At 41.3% G+C, this 15775-nt stretch overlaps 1 protein-coding gene across 1 annotated transcript in view; it reads right to left on the minus strand.

Annotated features, from left to right (window-relative positions):
• Positions 1 to 15775, minus strand: part of PDE11A (phosphodiesterase 11A) — a 746356-nt gene that overhangs the window by 55623 nt on the left and 674958 nt on the right. Inside the window, exons 16-18 of the mRNA XM_075317377.1 lie at positions 8664 to 8741; positions 5316 to 5379; positions 494 to 568 (exon numbers count right to left, since the gene is read on the minus strand). Coding sequence (XP_075173492.1) covers positions 494 to 568; positions 5316 to 5379; positions 8664 to 8741 — 217 coding nt within the window. The remainder of the gene's footprint in view (positions 1 to 493; positions 569 to 5315; positions 5380 to 8663; positions 8742 to 15775) is intronic.

A 15775-nucleotide genomic window follows, 5' to 3' on the forward strand; every position in this document is an offset into this window, starting at 1 on the left:
CCCGCATGCTGCTGTGGCATGAGAAATCAATCACAGATGGACACTGAACCATAGTTATGCAATAGCGAAGAGCAATCAGGTTTTATCAGATTGCACTCGTCCGGGCAAAACGCAACTGGAACCGGGGCCTAAGATAGTCAGTCCCTGTAGACGTTGGAGGCTTGTGTGCCACCTCTTTTGAGTTCTATGGGTCTGAATATGAGTAAGCACATTCTGTTTCTCCAGGAAGGGAAAACCAGAGCTGTGCATAAAGTTTTCTGCCTCTGCACAGTGTATAGACAGAAAGCTGTTGATCAATGTTGCAGGTAGGACTAAACAGTTCATCATTGAGAGAACTAGCAGATAAAACAATGATTTTATGAAAACTACAGTGAGGAGCCCAGTAAGTGATACATCACTGGAATCAGGGTTTCTGTCCCTACTTTATGCTGCAGCAAAAACTTAGTGGCAGATTCCTTTAAGATCAATTGTATAAGCAAACACATAGACTTACTGAAGGTGTCAGTTTAAGCTCTGAGCGCTCTCGGTCTCCTTGCTCGAAGAATTCACTGGTCACTAATTCAGCCACCTAAAAGTACAACAGTTCAGATTATAGTCCAATATTGTTTTGAACCTTCTAAAACAATTCACTATTCTAAGCCTTTGTTCCTTGTGCAAAAACCATCGGCTGTAAATATGCCTGGCTGAATCGTATTGTGCCATCTCCCGCTATCGATGCTAATCAGTATTCTTTGTATTCATTCATATTACCCTCAGGATGTGATGGCCGAGGAAGACATTTGACTGAATGAATGGAAAGCCCTCAAATTTAAAAACTATGCAGAAACTGATTAATCAATGTCAGTATGTGACAGTGCCTGCGGTATCTCCATAGTGGAGGAATACAAGCTGTCTGAAGATGGGGTGGCTGATAGCGGAAAAGATTACAGCACCCTATTTGCTTTGTATTCCTCACGATTTCTCAGGAAAGAAAGGAGAGAACATTGGGATTATATTGTTTTAGAAACCTTTGTAAACCTTATAGTACTATACACACATTATATAGACATGCAAATGTACACATACACAAAATACTCACACTTTGACTTTGTGAGTCATTCCCCAAATCCGCAAAGGACACCATATTAGACGTAAAAAGCTTGAAAATGGGTTTTCTATACATCACAGCTTTTTCAAAGTTGGTTGTTCTGTAATCTAATACTGTATATAAAGCTGTGTGTGTGTATGTCCGCTAAAGAAATCCGCCCTGTCGCAATAGCAATCACAATATTTTGCACAGACACCTCATTTCATAGTCATAGACAATGTTTTGAGGGGAAAATTTAACTCCACGTTTTATAGTGATTCGCCAAAAAACTGTTTACATTAAAGTCAATGGAGCTGGTAGCTACAGGTTATTAATAGGAGCTGTGACTGGTTGCTATAGGTAACTCTCTATTAATTGGTCTCCCCCTAACTAGACTCTCTCCTCTACAGTCCATCATTAATGCAGCAGCCAGGGTCACCTATCTGGCTAGCCGCTACTCAGATGCCTCTGCTCTATGCCAGTCGTTGCACTGGCTGCCCATATATCACAGGATCCAATTCAAACTGCTTGTTCTCACCCACAAAGCTCTCCACAGTGCAGCACCCCCCTACATCTCCACACTCCTCTCTGTCTATCACCCACAAAGCTCTCCACAGTGCGGCAACCCCCTACATCTCCACACTCCTCTCTGTCTATCACCCACAAAGCTCTCCACAGTGCGGCGCCCCCTACATCTCCACACTCCTCTCTGTCTATCACCCACAAAGCTCTCCACAGTGCGGCAACCCCCTACATCTCCACACTCCTCTCTGTCTATCACCCACAAAGCTCTCCACAGTGCGGCGCCCCCTACATCTCCACACTCCTCTCTGTCTATCACCCACAAAGCTCTCCACAGTGCGGCAACCCCCTACATCTCCACACTCCTCTCTGTCTATCACCCACAAAGCTCTCCACAGTGCGGTACCCCCCTACATCTCCTCCCTCCTCTCTGTCTATCACCACAAAGCTCTCCACAGTGCGGTACCCCCCTACATCTCCTCCCTCCTCTGTCTATCACCCACATAGCTCTCCACAGTGCGGCAACCCCCTACATCTCCTCCCTCCTCTCTGTCTATCACCCACATAGCTCTCCACAGTGCGGTACCCCCCTACATCTCCTCCCTCCTCTCTGTCTATCACCCACAAAGCTCTCCACAGTGCGGCAACCCCCTACATCTCCACACTCCTCTCTGTCTATCACCCACAAAGCTCTCCACAGTGCGGCAACCCCCTACATCTCCACACTCCTCTCTGTCTATCACCCACAAAGCTCTCCACAGTGCGGTACCCCCCTACATCTCCTCCCTCCTCTCTGTCTATCACCCACATAGCTCTCCACAGTGCGGCACCCCCACCCTCCTCTCTGTCTATCACCCACAAAGCTCTCCACAGTGTGGCACCCCCTACATCTCCTCCCTTCTCTCTGTCTATCACCCACATAGCTCTCCACAGTGCGGCACCCCCACCCTCCTCTCTGTCTATCACCCACAAAGCTCTCCACAGTGCGGCACCCCCACCCTCCTCTCTGTCTATCACCCACATAGCTCTCCACAGTGCGGCACCCCCACCCTCCTCTCTGTCTATCACCCACATAGCTCTCCACAGTGCGGCACCCCCACCCTCCTCTCTGTCTATCACCCACAAAGCTCTCCACAGTGTGGCACCCCCTACATCTCCTCCCTCCTCTCTATCTATCACCCACATAGCTCTCCACAGTACGGCACCCCCACCCTCCTCTCTGTCTATCACCCACAAAGCTCTCCACAGTGCGGCACCCCCACCCTTCTCTCTGTCTATCACCCCACCCGTTCTCTACACTCTGCAAATGACTTTCGACTAACATCCACACTAATTTGAACCTCCCACTCCCGGATCCAAGACCTCTTCTGAGCTGCACCAAACCTCTGGAACGCTCTACCCCAAGAAGTTTGGACAAATCATAACTTACTCGGCTTCAGACGCTCCCTAAAAACACTTATTTTTAGGGCGGCCTATCACACTCCCTAATCAAATCCAATTCACACAGTCCCTCTACAACTTCTCACAACATAACCACACGTCAAACTCCATGCCACCCAGATGCATCTCAAGATTCAGGCCAATGGGTCCAGGAAGCCATTAGCTATCCCCCATTTCCTTGAGATTGTTGGATTGTCACTGTAAATAAGCACTTGTACCTCCCCCCCCCCCCCCCATATCTCATTGTAGATTGTAAGCTCTCATTCATGAGTAGGGTTGTCTTTTTTTCCGTCTAAATATTGTATTTTCTATAACTGTTACTTGTTTGTATATAATCCTCCTGAATTGTAAAGCGCCGCGGAATATGTTGGCGCTATAGAAATAAAGATTATTATTATTATTCTCATTATAAGAAGCTTATGTGTCAGTTAATATGATTTTGATGGAGAGAAAGATAGAAAGACAGACAGAGAGAGATAGAGAGAGACAGGAAGAGAGAGACAAAGAGATTGACAGAGCGAGACGATAGAGAGAGACAGAGAAAGACACAGAGAGATAAACAGAGACTCAGACAGAGAGAGACAGAAAGACAGACAGAGACGAGAGATGGACAGTGAGAAACAGAGAGACAGACAGAGACAGAAAGACAGACAGAGACGAGAGATGGACAGTGAGAAACAGAGAGACAGTCAGAGAGAGGCAGAAAGACAGACAGAGACGAGAGATGGACAGTGAGAATCAGTGAGACAGACAGAGAGAGACAGAAAGACAGACAGAGACGAGAGATGGACAGTGAGAAACAGAGAGACAGACAGAGACAGAAAGACAGACAGAGACGAGAGATGGACAGTGAGAAACAGAGAGACAGTCAGAGAGAGGCAGAAAGACAGACAGAGACGAGAGATGGACAGTGAGAATCAGAGAGACAGACAGAGAGAGACAGAAAGACAGACAGAGACGAGAGATGGACAGTGAGAAACAGAGAGACAGAGAGAGAGAGACAGAAAGACAGACAGAGACCAGAGATGGACAGTGAGAAACAGAGAGACAGACAGACAGAGAGAGACAGGAAGAGAGCGAGAGAGACATAGAGACACTTAGTTACTGTCTCGGGCAATGCCGGGTACTACATCTATTATAGTATAAATGGTAATTTTATCTTCAATATTTTTGGTAGGGAATACTAAAACACAAGAAATATTTTTTTTTTCTAATTCCACACTATAAAGCGGCAACTATTGATAGATCTAAGACCCCAACCTCAACCAAAAAGATTGGGAAAGTAACTAAATATGGACTTCACTATGTTTAGCAAACAATATGGCAGAAATCCTTATGGTGACAACAAAAGGAGACACATATAAACAGCCATGTGTCTGTCTGATAGAAACATCTATATTTTTTTTACATTATCCAGGACCCTGGGACCAATATTAAAAGGATGTCCAGTAGTGGAGAACGCCTTTAACGTGTTACAAAGTTGGAGTAGAAACATTGTAACCAAGTGCATAATATAAGAACCTACAAAATGTTTTAAAAATATTCCGTATCTAACATTTATCTTGTGATAATGATGTTTAGAGAATAATAAAATAAATACTATTATATAATAACATGATTGTACTAGAATTGGGAGCCCATCCTAGTGATACATATAGGTATTATGTCTATGTAACTGAAATATGGCTCCATATGGCTTTTTTTAGTCTTTGGATATGAATTTGATCAACCCAAAAATTGGCATGGTGGTCTGGGCTTTTATTATGATAATGACTAGCAGATGAAAACTGTCCTTCCCCAGGGATCCCGGTTGGTGATCGAGCCATGATTGGAGTTCAGCTCCATACACACTAGTTTTATTCTTTCATGCACACCAGACTCTTAATTTAGCTGAAACATGGCTGAAACCATCCATTGTACCATTGTGATCTAATCCAGTAATGTAAAAAGAACATAGGCATGACGTCTCCCCATGCTGACGGGAATAAAGCGCAAGTTCCTCGCTAGAAGCCAATGGTATTATATGGCAAAATATGTTTGAATCCATGCCTATTAGTATGTAAAAGTGGAAAATTGCAAGATGGCAGGTGGAAGGGCATTCCTCCATTTAATTACACTGCATATAGAAAAATCACTATTACTGCAAACCTCGAGAGTCCTCCTCAATCCGTATGGTGAATAGAACCACAAGGGTTATATTTACATGGTGCTTTGTAAGTCATTGGAGCCCTTGTAATAGTGTCCCATCAGCATGTCCTCCCTTGCCCGGCAATAAATCAACACTTGCCTGTCTGGAGATCTCCCATGGTTTGGTTGCGGCTCCAAGGTCACATGCTGTCATCAGCATTGATCTGAAAGAGAGGGAAGATCAAAGCAAACATACTATGCAAGAGCTTGTTACCTATCACGACCGACCTTATTATGCTACATTTAGTGTTTGAAAGAAACCTCTTCTAAATAAAATTAAAAAATGTGCTCTCTTTTTTCATTATCCACCCTTGTGCATTTATTCTCCCTGGTATTGGTTAACAAATAAGAAATAAATAAATTATATATATATATATATATATATATATATATATATATATACACGGTATATATATTTTTATATATATATATATATATATATATTTATATATGTGTATATATATGCATTGCCTCATAAACATAGGAGTATAAAATGCATTATTCTTCACCACTGAGAAAGAGAATTTTTTTTTTTTTTTTTACCATCCTTCGTGAACCAAGATTTGGGAGATGGTATTAAATGGAGCCCGCTGGTAATTTGTATATGTATGTATATGTATATACAGTACAAACCAAAAGTTTGGACACACCTTCTCCTCTCTAGAACAACTGTTAAGAGGAGACTTTGTGCAGCAGCCTTCATGGTAAAATAGCTGCTAGGAAACCACTGTTAACCCCTTCACGACCGGCCGATTTTTCGCTTTCCGTTTTTTTTTTTCGCCATTCTTTTTCTGAGAGACGTAACTTTTTTGTTTTTCAGTCAATATGGTCATGTGAGGGCTCATTTTTTGCGGAACGAGCTGTACTTTTAAATGAAACCATCAGTTTTACCATATTGTGTACTAGAAAATGGCAAAAAAATTCCAAATGCTGAAAAATTGCAAAAAAAGTGCGATAGCACTATGGTTTTTGAGATATTTTATTCACTGTGTTCACTATATGGTAAAACTGATGTGTGGGTGTGATGCCTCAGGTCAGTGCGAGTTCGTAGACACCAAACATGTATAGGTTTACTTTTATATAAGGGGTTAAAAAAAAATCGGAAGTTTGTCCGAAAAAAGTGGCGCACGTTTTACGCCATATTCCGTGACCCGTAGCGTTCTCATTTTTCGGGATCTTAGGCTCAATGACAGCTTATTTTTTGCGTCTCGAGCTGACGTTTTTAACGGTACCATTTTTGCGCAGATGCTACGTTTTGATCGCCTCTTATTGCATTTTGCGCAAAAGTTGTGGCGACAAAAAAACGTCGTTTTGGCGTTTGGAATTTTTTTGCCGCTACGCTGTTTACTGATCAGATTAATTGATTTTATATTTTGATAGATCGGGCGTTTCTGAACGCGGCGATATCAAATGTGTGTATATTTTTTATTTTTTTAACCCTTTAATTTTCAATGGGGCGAATGGGGGGTGATTTGAACTTTTAGGTTTTTTTGTTTTTTTTTAATTTTTTAAAACTTATTTTTTAACTTTTTTTTTTTATTTTACTAGTCCCCCTAGGGGGCTATTGCGATCAGCATTCCGATCGCTCTGCAGTATCTGCTGATCACAGCTGCAAGGCTGTAAACAGCAGATACGCTGTCTTTCTCTTTTGCTGTGCCCCGGGCACAGCGAAAGTGAAACCAAGTCAGGTGTAGTACAGGAGTCATCACATGACCCTGTGCTACCATGACAACTATCGGGAGTCACGTGATCGCGTCACGTGACTTCCGGTATCGGGCGGTAAGGAAAATATTACCGCAATCGCGCTTATAATGGCGCTGTCATGTATTGACAGCGCCATATAAGGGGTTAATCGGCACGAGCAGATAACGATTCTGCTCGTGCCTAGCAGGCACACATCTCAGCTGTGAAAATCAGCTGAGATGTGTGCCGATCGCGGCATGCTGCCGCCGGAGGACCGCGGGCAGTAACATTATGTCATTTAGGATGTAATTTTACGGCCCGCGGTCGTTAAGGGGTTAAGGACAGGCAACAAGCAGAAGACACTTGTTTTGGCTAAAGAACACAAGGAATGGACATTAGACCAGTGGAAATCTGTGCTTTGGTCTGATGAGTCCAAATTTGAGAGCTTTGGATCCAACTACCGTGTGTTTGTAGAAAAGGTGAACGGATGGACTCTACATGGCTGGTTCCCACCGTGAAGCATGGAGGAGGAGGTGTGATGGTGTGGGGGTGCTTTGCTGGTGACACTGTTGGGGATTTATTCAAAATTGAAGGCATACAGAACCATGGCTACCACAGCATCTTGCAGCGGCATGCTATTCCATCTTGTTTGCGTTTAGTTGGGCCATCATTTATTTTTCAACAGGACAATGACCCCAAACACACCTCCAGGCTGTGTAAGAGCTATTTGACTAAGAAGGAGAGTGATGGGGTGCTACGCCAGATGACCTGGTCTCCACAGTCACCAGACCTGAACCCAATCGAGATGGTTTGGGGTGAGCTGGACCGCAGAGTGAAGGCAAAAGGGCCAACAAGTGCTAAGCATCTCTGGGAACTCCTTCAAGACTGTTAGAAGACCATTTCCGGTGACTACCTCTTGAAGCTCATCAAGAGAATGCCAAGAGTGTGCAAAGCAGTAATCAAAGCAAAAGGTGGCTACTTTGAAGAAACTAGAATATAAGACATATTTTCAGTTTTCACACTTTTTTAAGTATTTCATTCCACATGTTTTCATTCATAGTTTTGATGCCTTCAATGTGAATCTACAATTTACAGAGTCATGAAAATAAAGAAAACTCTTTGAAGGTGTGTCCAAACGTTTGGTCTGTACTGTGTATATATATTTGAAAATATGTATTGCCTCATAAACATAGGAGTATAAAATGCATTGTTCTTTGCCACTGAGAATTAAAATTGTTTTTTTTACAATAACTTGTATGAACCAACATTTGGGACATAAGTCTGACACTGGTCATACTGTTTGCTATGGGTAATTATAACAGTAGCATCATTTGTGAAAAACAGGTCCCTTTTTTGGGCAATAGTTTCCCTTGTACCCCTTACTAAACATACAAGCACTAGTGTATATAAGCAATATTAATTCCATTTATCAACGTATATAACAGCCAGGGAGGTTTGCAACATGGTATTGAATGCAGCCTGCTGGTAATTTGTCAGAAATCGTACGATCCTTTAGGAATTCATGGTAAATAGCTTTAACATTCTGACTAGGTCATGAAATATCATACATTCAAGATATCATTTATTTGGGATACTTGTCCCTTTGAAATGCCCACATTAATTTTTTTTGTGTATTTCTTCTTTTCATTTAGTCGGTATAATTTGAAATATCTTTTTTCACAAATATACAGATGTAAAATAATAGTGTAAGCGAAGAGAATTTCCAGAACATTGCTATAAAACTCAAAAGCAACATTTTTCTTACCTGAAAATGATTCTGTGGTTTTTAACATTCCAGTTGTAGTCTCCTTTACTGACCAGTTCAAAAAACTCATTTCGTCTCCTGAAAAATACGGAACATGGGCAGGTTAATGGGATCAGAGATGTAAAAATAGAAATTGTTATAGGATGTGATGTTACGAGATTTGTTTGCCACTTGCACCTGACAATGTTATCATGACAATTTATCAAGATGGATCAGATTTTGGCTTTAATGTAACATACCGTCCTCCCTGTGGACAAGAAAAGAAATTGTCATTCTTCTTTAGAAAATTGTAAAGTGCTTAACTCATGCGTTACTAGAAGAACTGAGTATAACGGATATATACAAGAAAGAGAACACATGAAGCAATTACTATTAATAACTACAAAAGACTTTAACTTTGGGTAATTGTTTTTTATAAAGTAGTAAAGACCATGTGTTACAATACATTTGTATTTTTTTCTTATAGTTCTAACAACTAGCGTTTGCTAACTATCTACCTGATCTGCCCGGTGCCAATCTCTGCCAGCTCAGAATGGTCATGCCAGCTCAGAATGGTCATGGACCTGTTTTGCCGGTGATTCTGCGGCTTCATTGGACCTCACATCAACACAGCAGCTCTACCGGTCTGCATAATTTCTGATGTCATGTTGATTGACAGCTGTCTATCATCATGACATCAGCAGGGATGCCCCATTAACCCCATCAACAGAGCAGAAAAGAAGAAACTGCTGTGTTGATGTGGGGTCAACTGAAGTCACAGAAGATGGTCTGAGCTGGCATAGATTGGCACCGGGCAGGAAAGGCAGATTATCACATCTGGGTGAGGGAACACCCAGTGTGAGGTGCAAAATGAGGGGTATGCCAAGGAAATGTAAAGAAAGGCCCTGACAATATGGAGAATGGTCACTACCTAACTCACGTGTGGCTGATCCCTGAGCTCCCAAACATCTCTAGAAGGGTCCTTCCTCTTGTGCACAATCACATGCCTAAGTCTGGGCTGAAGCTGGACTTGTCCTGACTAGAGCGCAGGCCAGCAAGACACTAGTCTTACTACTAATATAAAGGCAACACAATGAAGGGGAGACAAAAAAGGGAAAACACAAACAACAAAAGAAACTCCAATTATGCTTCTGAGATGGATTACACTGAATCCTGCTGGAAAGAGAACCACAGCTTTCTCCAGAGCCTAGCTCCTTCACAGGTCAGCATAGAAATGAACTATAGCCGGCATAGCAGAAAGTGAGGAGTGGATTTATATAATAGAAGAGCGTGGCTACAGCTGAGATTAACAAGTTAGTCTCAAGAAGATAGAAAAGAAACCTTAACCCCTTCAGCAACGGGACTGCGATCAACAAAACGCTGTGACCTTCTGGTTTCAGCAGGGCGCAACACACTCGTGACACAGATAGTTCGCAACTACCTGGTTGTTAGTTGTTAGAGCAATGAAAAAAAAATACAAAAGTCCCAGATAACCTCTTTAACCAAAGGTTTGGGTGAAGCCAATGTTTTTCATCCTATAACAAAAAAAATATTAATATTCTACATTTAATATTAAAGTGGTATCCTCAAAATATATGTTATTGATCAGTGGTGGTGATCTGACTGCTGGTACCCCAATGATTGGTAGAACGAGGCACTTTTATTGCTGATAGAATGGAGTGGTAGTGTGCATGCTTGACTATCACCTCCATAATTCTCTAGCGGCTTTTTCAAGCAGCCCCATATGGAATGGATGGACTGCTGATGAAGAATGCACATTACAGCTACATTTTATCAGGGACAACAGTTCCCCATTCTGTCAGTCAGTGTGAGTCCCAGCTGTCGGACCTTCACCTATCTATAAATTATCCCCAATTCTATGAATGGATATTAACTTCTCCTCACTGGAGAACCCTTTTAATATACAGCAAATAGTGGAGATGAGATATAAATAATAGGTTGATACAATTAAGCGTAACCTAAACATAAACCCTAAAATCAATCCTCTACATTTTTTTGGGAACTAATCCCACTAAAAAAAAAATGGCGAGAAAAGGTTACCACAAGGAATATGGCGGCTATCGCCGATAACAGATGGGCTGTATCTCAGCCTTCATACGATCCACCCACCCATTCCACAGGTTTGCTCATCTCTAGAGATGAGCCAATACTAAATATTCAGGTTTGGATTATTCGTACTGAATACCTAGTATTATTCCAGTCATTATCATGAATAACTAACCTAAAGCAAGTCAATGGGGAAACCCAGTACATTTCTGGAAAAACGTCAAGAAAAATTCTCGGGTCTCCCATTGACTTGCATTAGGTTAGTTAGTCATGATGAATACTGGACTAGTACTCGATATTCAGTACAAATAATCCAAACTTAAATACAGTGGAACCTTGGTTAACGAGAACAATCCGTTCTGGGAGTGTGCTTGTAAACCAAGTTACTCGTATAGCAAAGTAAGATTTCCCATAGGAAATCATTGCAATGCAGACAATTCGTTCCACAACATGTTCAATATCCCATTCCACACATGCACAAACACACACAAACACACACATATTATGGTCACCTTACCTTCCGTTCCATCGCCAGCCTCCTGGTTCTTGCAGTTCGCCAGTACAGGATGTGTATCGGGTAACCATCGCGACCGATGTCGAAACATTCGCTGCCAGAGCGCTGACGTCAAAGGCAGGAGCCGCTTGCCTCTGATTGTTTAGCACACTGCCTTTGAGTAGTGGCTGAAAGCGGAAGTTCCTACCTCGTCGCGATGGTTACCCGATACACATCCTGTAGTGGCAAACTACAAGAATCGGGAGGCCGGCGATGGAACAGAAGGTAAGGTGAGGATAATGTGTGTGTGTGCGTGCATTTTTGTGCGTGTTTGTGTGTGTTTGTGTGGACTGCAAGAGCGGGCTAGAGCGTGATGGAAGTACGGAACCGGAAGTATGTGCGGTGAGTATTTGCTCGTACGGCAAAGCTTGCTCGTAAACTGAGTTGCAAATTTACAGCAAGCTTTGCTCGTATAGCGAAATAGTCGCTAACTGGGTTACTCGTTTACCGAGGTTCCACTGTATTTAGATTTCGCTCATCACTAGAGATGAGCAAACACATGTAATTTCGATTTGGCGGGTTCAGCTGGACTTTAGATAAAGTTCGGTTTGGGACCCAGAGTTGACCTGAACCCCAATGGAAGTCACAAACTGGGCAGTTCGGACCTCTGCCCATATGTAGCCAGCCATAAACAGATCACTCCCAGGGAAGGGTGGGTGGGGTTTTTCAAATTTTTTTTTTTGTTTGGTGCACACTACATCCGATCATGCTGTTGTTATTCCCAGTGCGAGCTGATCAAACACTGCAAGCGGCTCGCACTGGGTTGAGCGCTGAGCGTACCCGAGCACAGCGATGCTCACGTGAGTGGTTTGCACATGTACAGTAAGGCTCCCAAACTCCGAGCTTTGGTTTTGTTTGTAAAGTCTATGTTTGGTATGAACACCAAACACTAAACTCATTCATTTATCTCTACTCATCACTAGTAGTAAACTTAACAGCCACTTTATTCATTCCCTATGGGGCTTGGCTTATTTTGATGGCAAAACTTAGTCAATGAAGATGTGTTCGGGCATGTGCACTACTGCTCCATTTTAATAGTGATAAAATGCCCCATTCTGATTGATGTGGAATCAAGTGGTTGAACCCCACCAGATCTAAAAGTGGTCTCCTATCCTATGGATAGCGCTGTGTCTTTCGCTGGTCTCTTGGGATAAACATCCAATGGGACCATCACATGAGCACTGCAGTCAATCATTAGCTGCTGAATCGTTGCGTGGTTCACATATTATCCACAGAAGAGATGAAATGTGACTACTTCAGAAAAAAATCAAATAAAATCGCTACAAAAAATGCTGCCGATGTGATATGTGTGATTCCATCCAATCAATGTTTATAAATCTGAAGTAAACATTTTTCCAGTTTACCGAGAACAAGGAAAATTCCCACCATGGTAAATCTTACCCACCGCGTTTTACATTTCATTATAAATCACAATACAAGGCACTTACATAGACTCATTTGAAGTTTTGTGGTTCCTATTTTACAAAATCAATTATCTGAACTTTTACAAAGCAAAGGTAATTTGTCATTTGCACTTTTATATCACCTGGCTCGGGGTATTCCATTGGTGATAATTTGCAAGTCTAATAATAGCAAGAAAAGGGCACAGAATGACGTATGGAGATGTTAATTGCAAGTGGTGGCTTAAAACTAATGATTTACAATCACTAGTGGTGTAATTAAAAAGAAACGGTTTCAGCCAAGCCGGATTTGATAAAACTGATGGGATTTTGGTTTTATAGAAGTTTCGACTTTCCTCTATAGGCAAGTCTTAGCCTAAAATGTATGTACATTTAATAACACTAATAATGAAACACATGATTATTATTACTATCCACCAAAAATGCAAAAATATGTATCTCGAGTGTTCAAAAATATGTTAAAAATTATTATAAAATGGTTTTTCTGGCATTTCCTTCATACAAGTAGTCCCGAACAGCCAATACATTAAAAAGTATAAAACTAAAGTAGAGGAATTATTTATCTGGAAAGTCTTGTGTCTTCTTTTTTGGGTTGACTCTGGCCATTTCTATTATTATTTTCCTTGTCCCTGTCACTCTTAGTTTCATTTTCACTAGTAGGTATTACTTTTTAAAACCAAATAAGCTTGACAGTAATAAAATTTGGAGATAGTGACATTCATTATACCAAGCATATATGGTATATATAATTTTCTAACACTCTACGGGGCCGATTCATGAAGGTACTTAAGTCAGAAATCTGGCATAAAAATATTTGGCAGTTGGTAAAAATATTGCGACTATTAGAGTTTACAAACCAGTCCTGGACAGTTATGTTGCATAATTGCATACTTACAGTCACGTGGCCTCCCACTCTCGCCACCTGTCTTGCAGTGTTCAGGTCCAGACTCATTAGGTGTCTCAGCAGCGTCAGGCTCTGTTCACACTGCAGAGCCTGAGAGGCAACCTGATGCCTTTTAGTTGTTGTTTAGCCTGAGCTGGGCGTCGGCTGATGCATGTGCACAGTTCCTTAATCCTGCAGGAATTAATTCCTGCTGACCTGGAGAATTTTGCTAGGAGCTCAGGTTGCTAATTACCAATCACAGCCAACTCCTTCCTATATAAGATTCTGGAATTTACTAGTCAGAGCCGATTATAACTTCAGCATAAGCTCCAGCGATTCTGGTCTTAGTGGTGATCCAGTTCATGGTGATCTGTAGTTGCTAATTTGAGTGGTGTGGAAGTTTCCATGTCGTGCATTTACTTCCTTCCTTTTTCTTTATTCCCTTGTACATGTATAGTCTCTCCTTTGTTTTTTGAGTGCAGTGTGTATGAGTTTTCGTACTCCCTTGTCCATGTCGTTTCTGTGGGCTTTTGTTACTGTGCTTCTGGCCTGTCCCAAGGGTGAGGGAGAGTAAGATCAGGGCTTGGAGAGGAGTCAGGGTCACGGTGGGGGCTCAGACCTGACTACCATCAAGTGTGCCTCTGAGATAAGGGACAGTGTAGGGTCCAAAGTCTGAGGGCTAGCCTAGGAGCCCCTATTCTGTCATTTCATACCTTGTGACACCACCAGCATCCGAGGACACTGACAGTGTGCAGGGCACTTGCTTTAAGAATTCAGAAGTTTGCAGTCACATAAAGTCACCCCAAATCTAATCAACCTTTTTAATAATAAATCTGGTGCAAATTACATCAGCACAACTCTTTTTAAGTACAGTAGTACAGATCCCAATGTAAGATAAGAGCCATGATGAGATCAATGTGCAAAGACTTTTTATGCAAGTTAATTGGTACATTTTCCAATAAGATCAGGAGACCAATGTGTCAAATGTCACATGGTAGTGAAGAATTTTGCCCAAATTGTGACTATTTATACATTTTAAATATGGTTGCAATATAAATGTATTTGTTCTACAGCTTTTTGTAAAACATCTATGACTCGTCTAGAATATTCAACTCTCGTGTAGAAATGAGATTATCAATATGTGGTACTTCTCACCAAAATGGCATAAAACATTGATAAATTTGTCTCAGGCATTTACAACGATAAAAGTTTGCCATTTGCACAAAAATGTTGCAATGATAAATGTCCCACATTATATTGTGATATTTTTAACACATTGAGGATGATTCATTAAAGTTTATACGCCAGAAAAGTGGTGTAAAATCTTTGAAAAGTTGCAATATTTTTGTAAAATGCGGATTTGCGCTAAACTTTTGCAATAACGCCCAAATTCACACCAGATTGGCTCAGCTCTGATGAATGGGTGGAGTTGGCGAGGAGTTGGGATGGGGCATGGCCATGTCCTGCCGTCCAGTTCATTAAAAGTGCCGCCATTTTGTTCTCCAAAAATGCTACTCCAGTCCAGTCCCTGCTACTTTGTATTTCCATGCAAAATAGAAAAAAATATATATCATGGAAAAAAAGTAGCATTATTTTATATCACTGATGTATTGGACATATCTTTGTGTAACACATTGGAGATTGCATCCTCATCCTGTTTTGCATAAGATGCCATTGGCATTCAGCATGGAACTCCCAACGCGAGAGAAAACAAGAACATCTGACAAAATAAATATTTCTGGGACACGTTCCAAGTGCTATACATAGGTGATTTCCATATAATATGGATAGAACATTAATTATGGTTTATACACAGAATTAATCATGTGAGCATAATGAAGAAATTAGCAGTAATATCAATAAGTGGATGGCTACAGCTTTAAGCTAAACTAACTTGGCACAGTCCCTTATTAATACATACATTAGATCTAGTTCTCAGAGTATAATAGGGTAACAAAGTAATTACTGTTGCGAGAACACATCTAGAATATATAGTTGAAACCAGAAGTTTCCATCCACTATCTAAAAAGACACATCTGGAGGTTTTTCTCACTATCTTTAATGAAATCAGAATAAACCTTTCCCGTTTTAGGTCAATTAGGAACCAAAATTATTTATATTTGCCAAATGCCGGAATAATGGGAGAGAGAGATTGTTTTAAGGCAGTTTTATTACTTTCTGCAAAGTTAAAAGTTTACATACGCTAAGA

Source organism: Anomaloglossus baeobatrachus, chromosome 7 (genome assembly GCF_048569485.1).
Source record: "Anomaloglossus baeobatrachus isolate aAnoBae1 chromosome 7, aAnoBae1.hap1, whole genome shotgun sequence".
In the NCBI taxonomy this organism is placed as follows: domain Eukaryota; kingdom Metazoa; phylum Chordata; class Amphibia; order Anura; family Aromobatidae; genus Anomaloglossus; species Anomaloglossus baeobatrachus.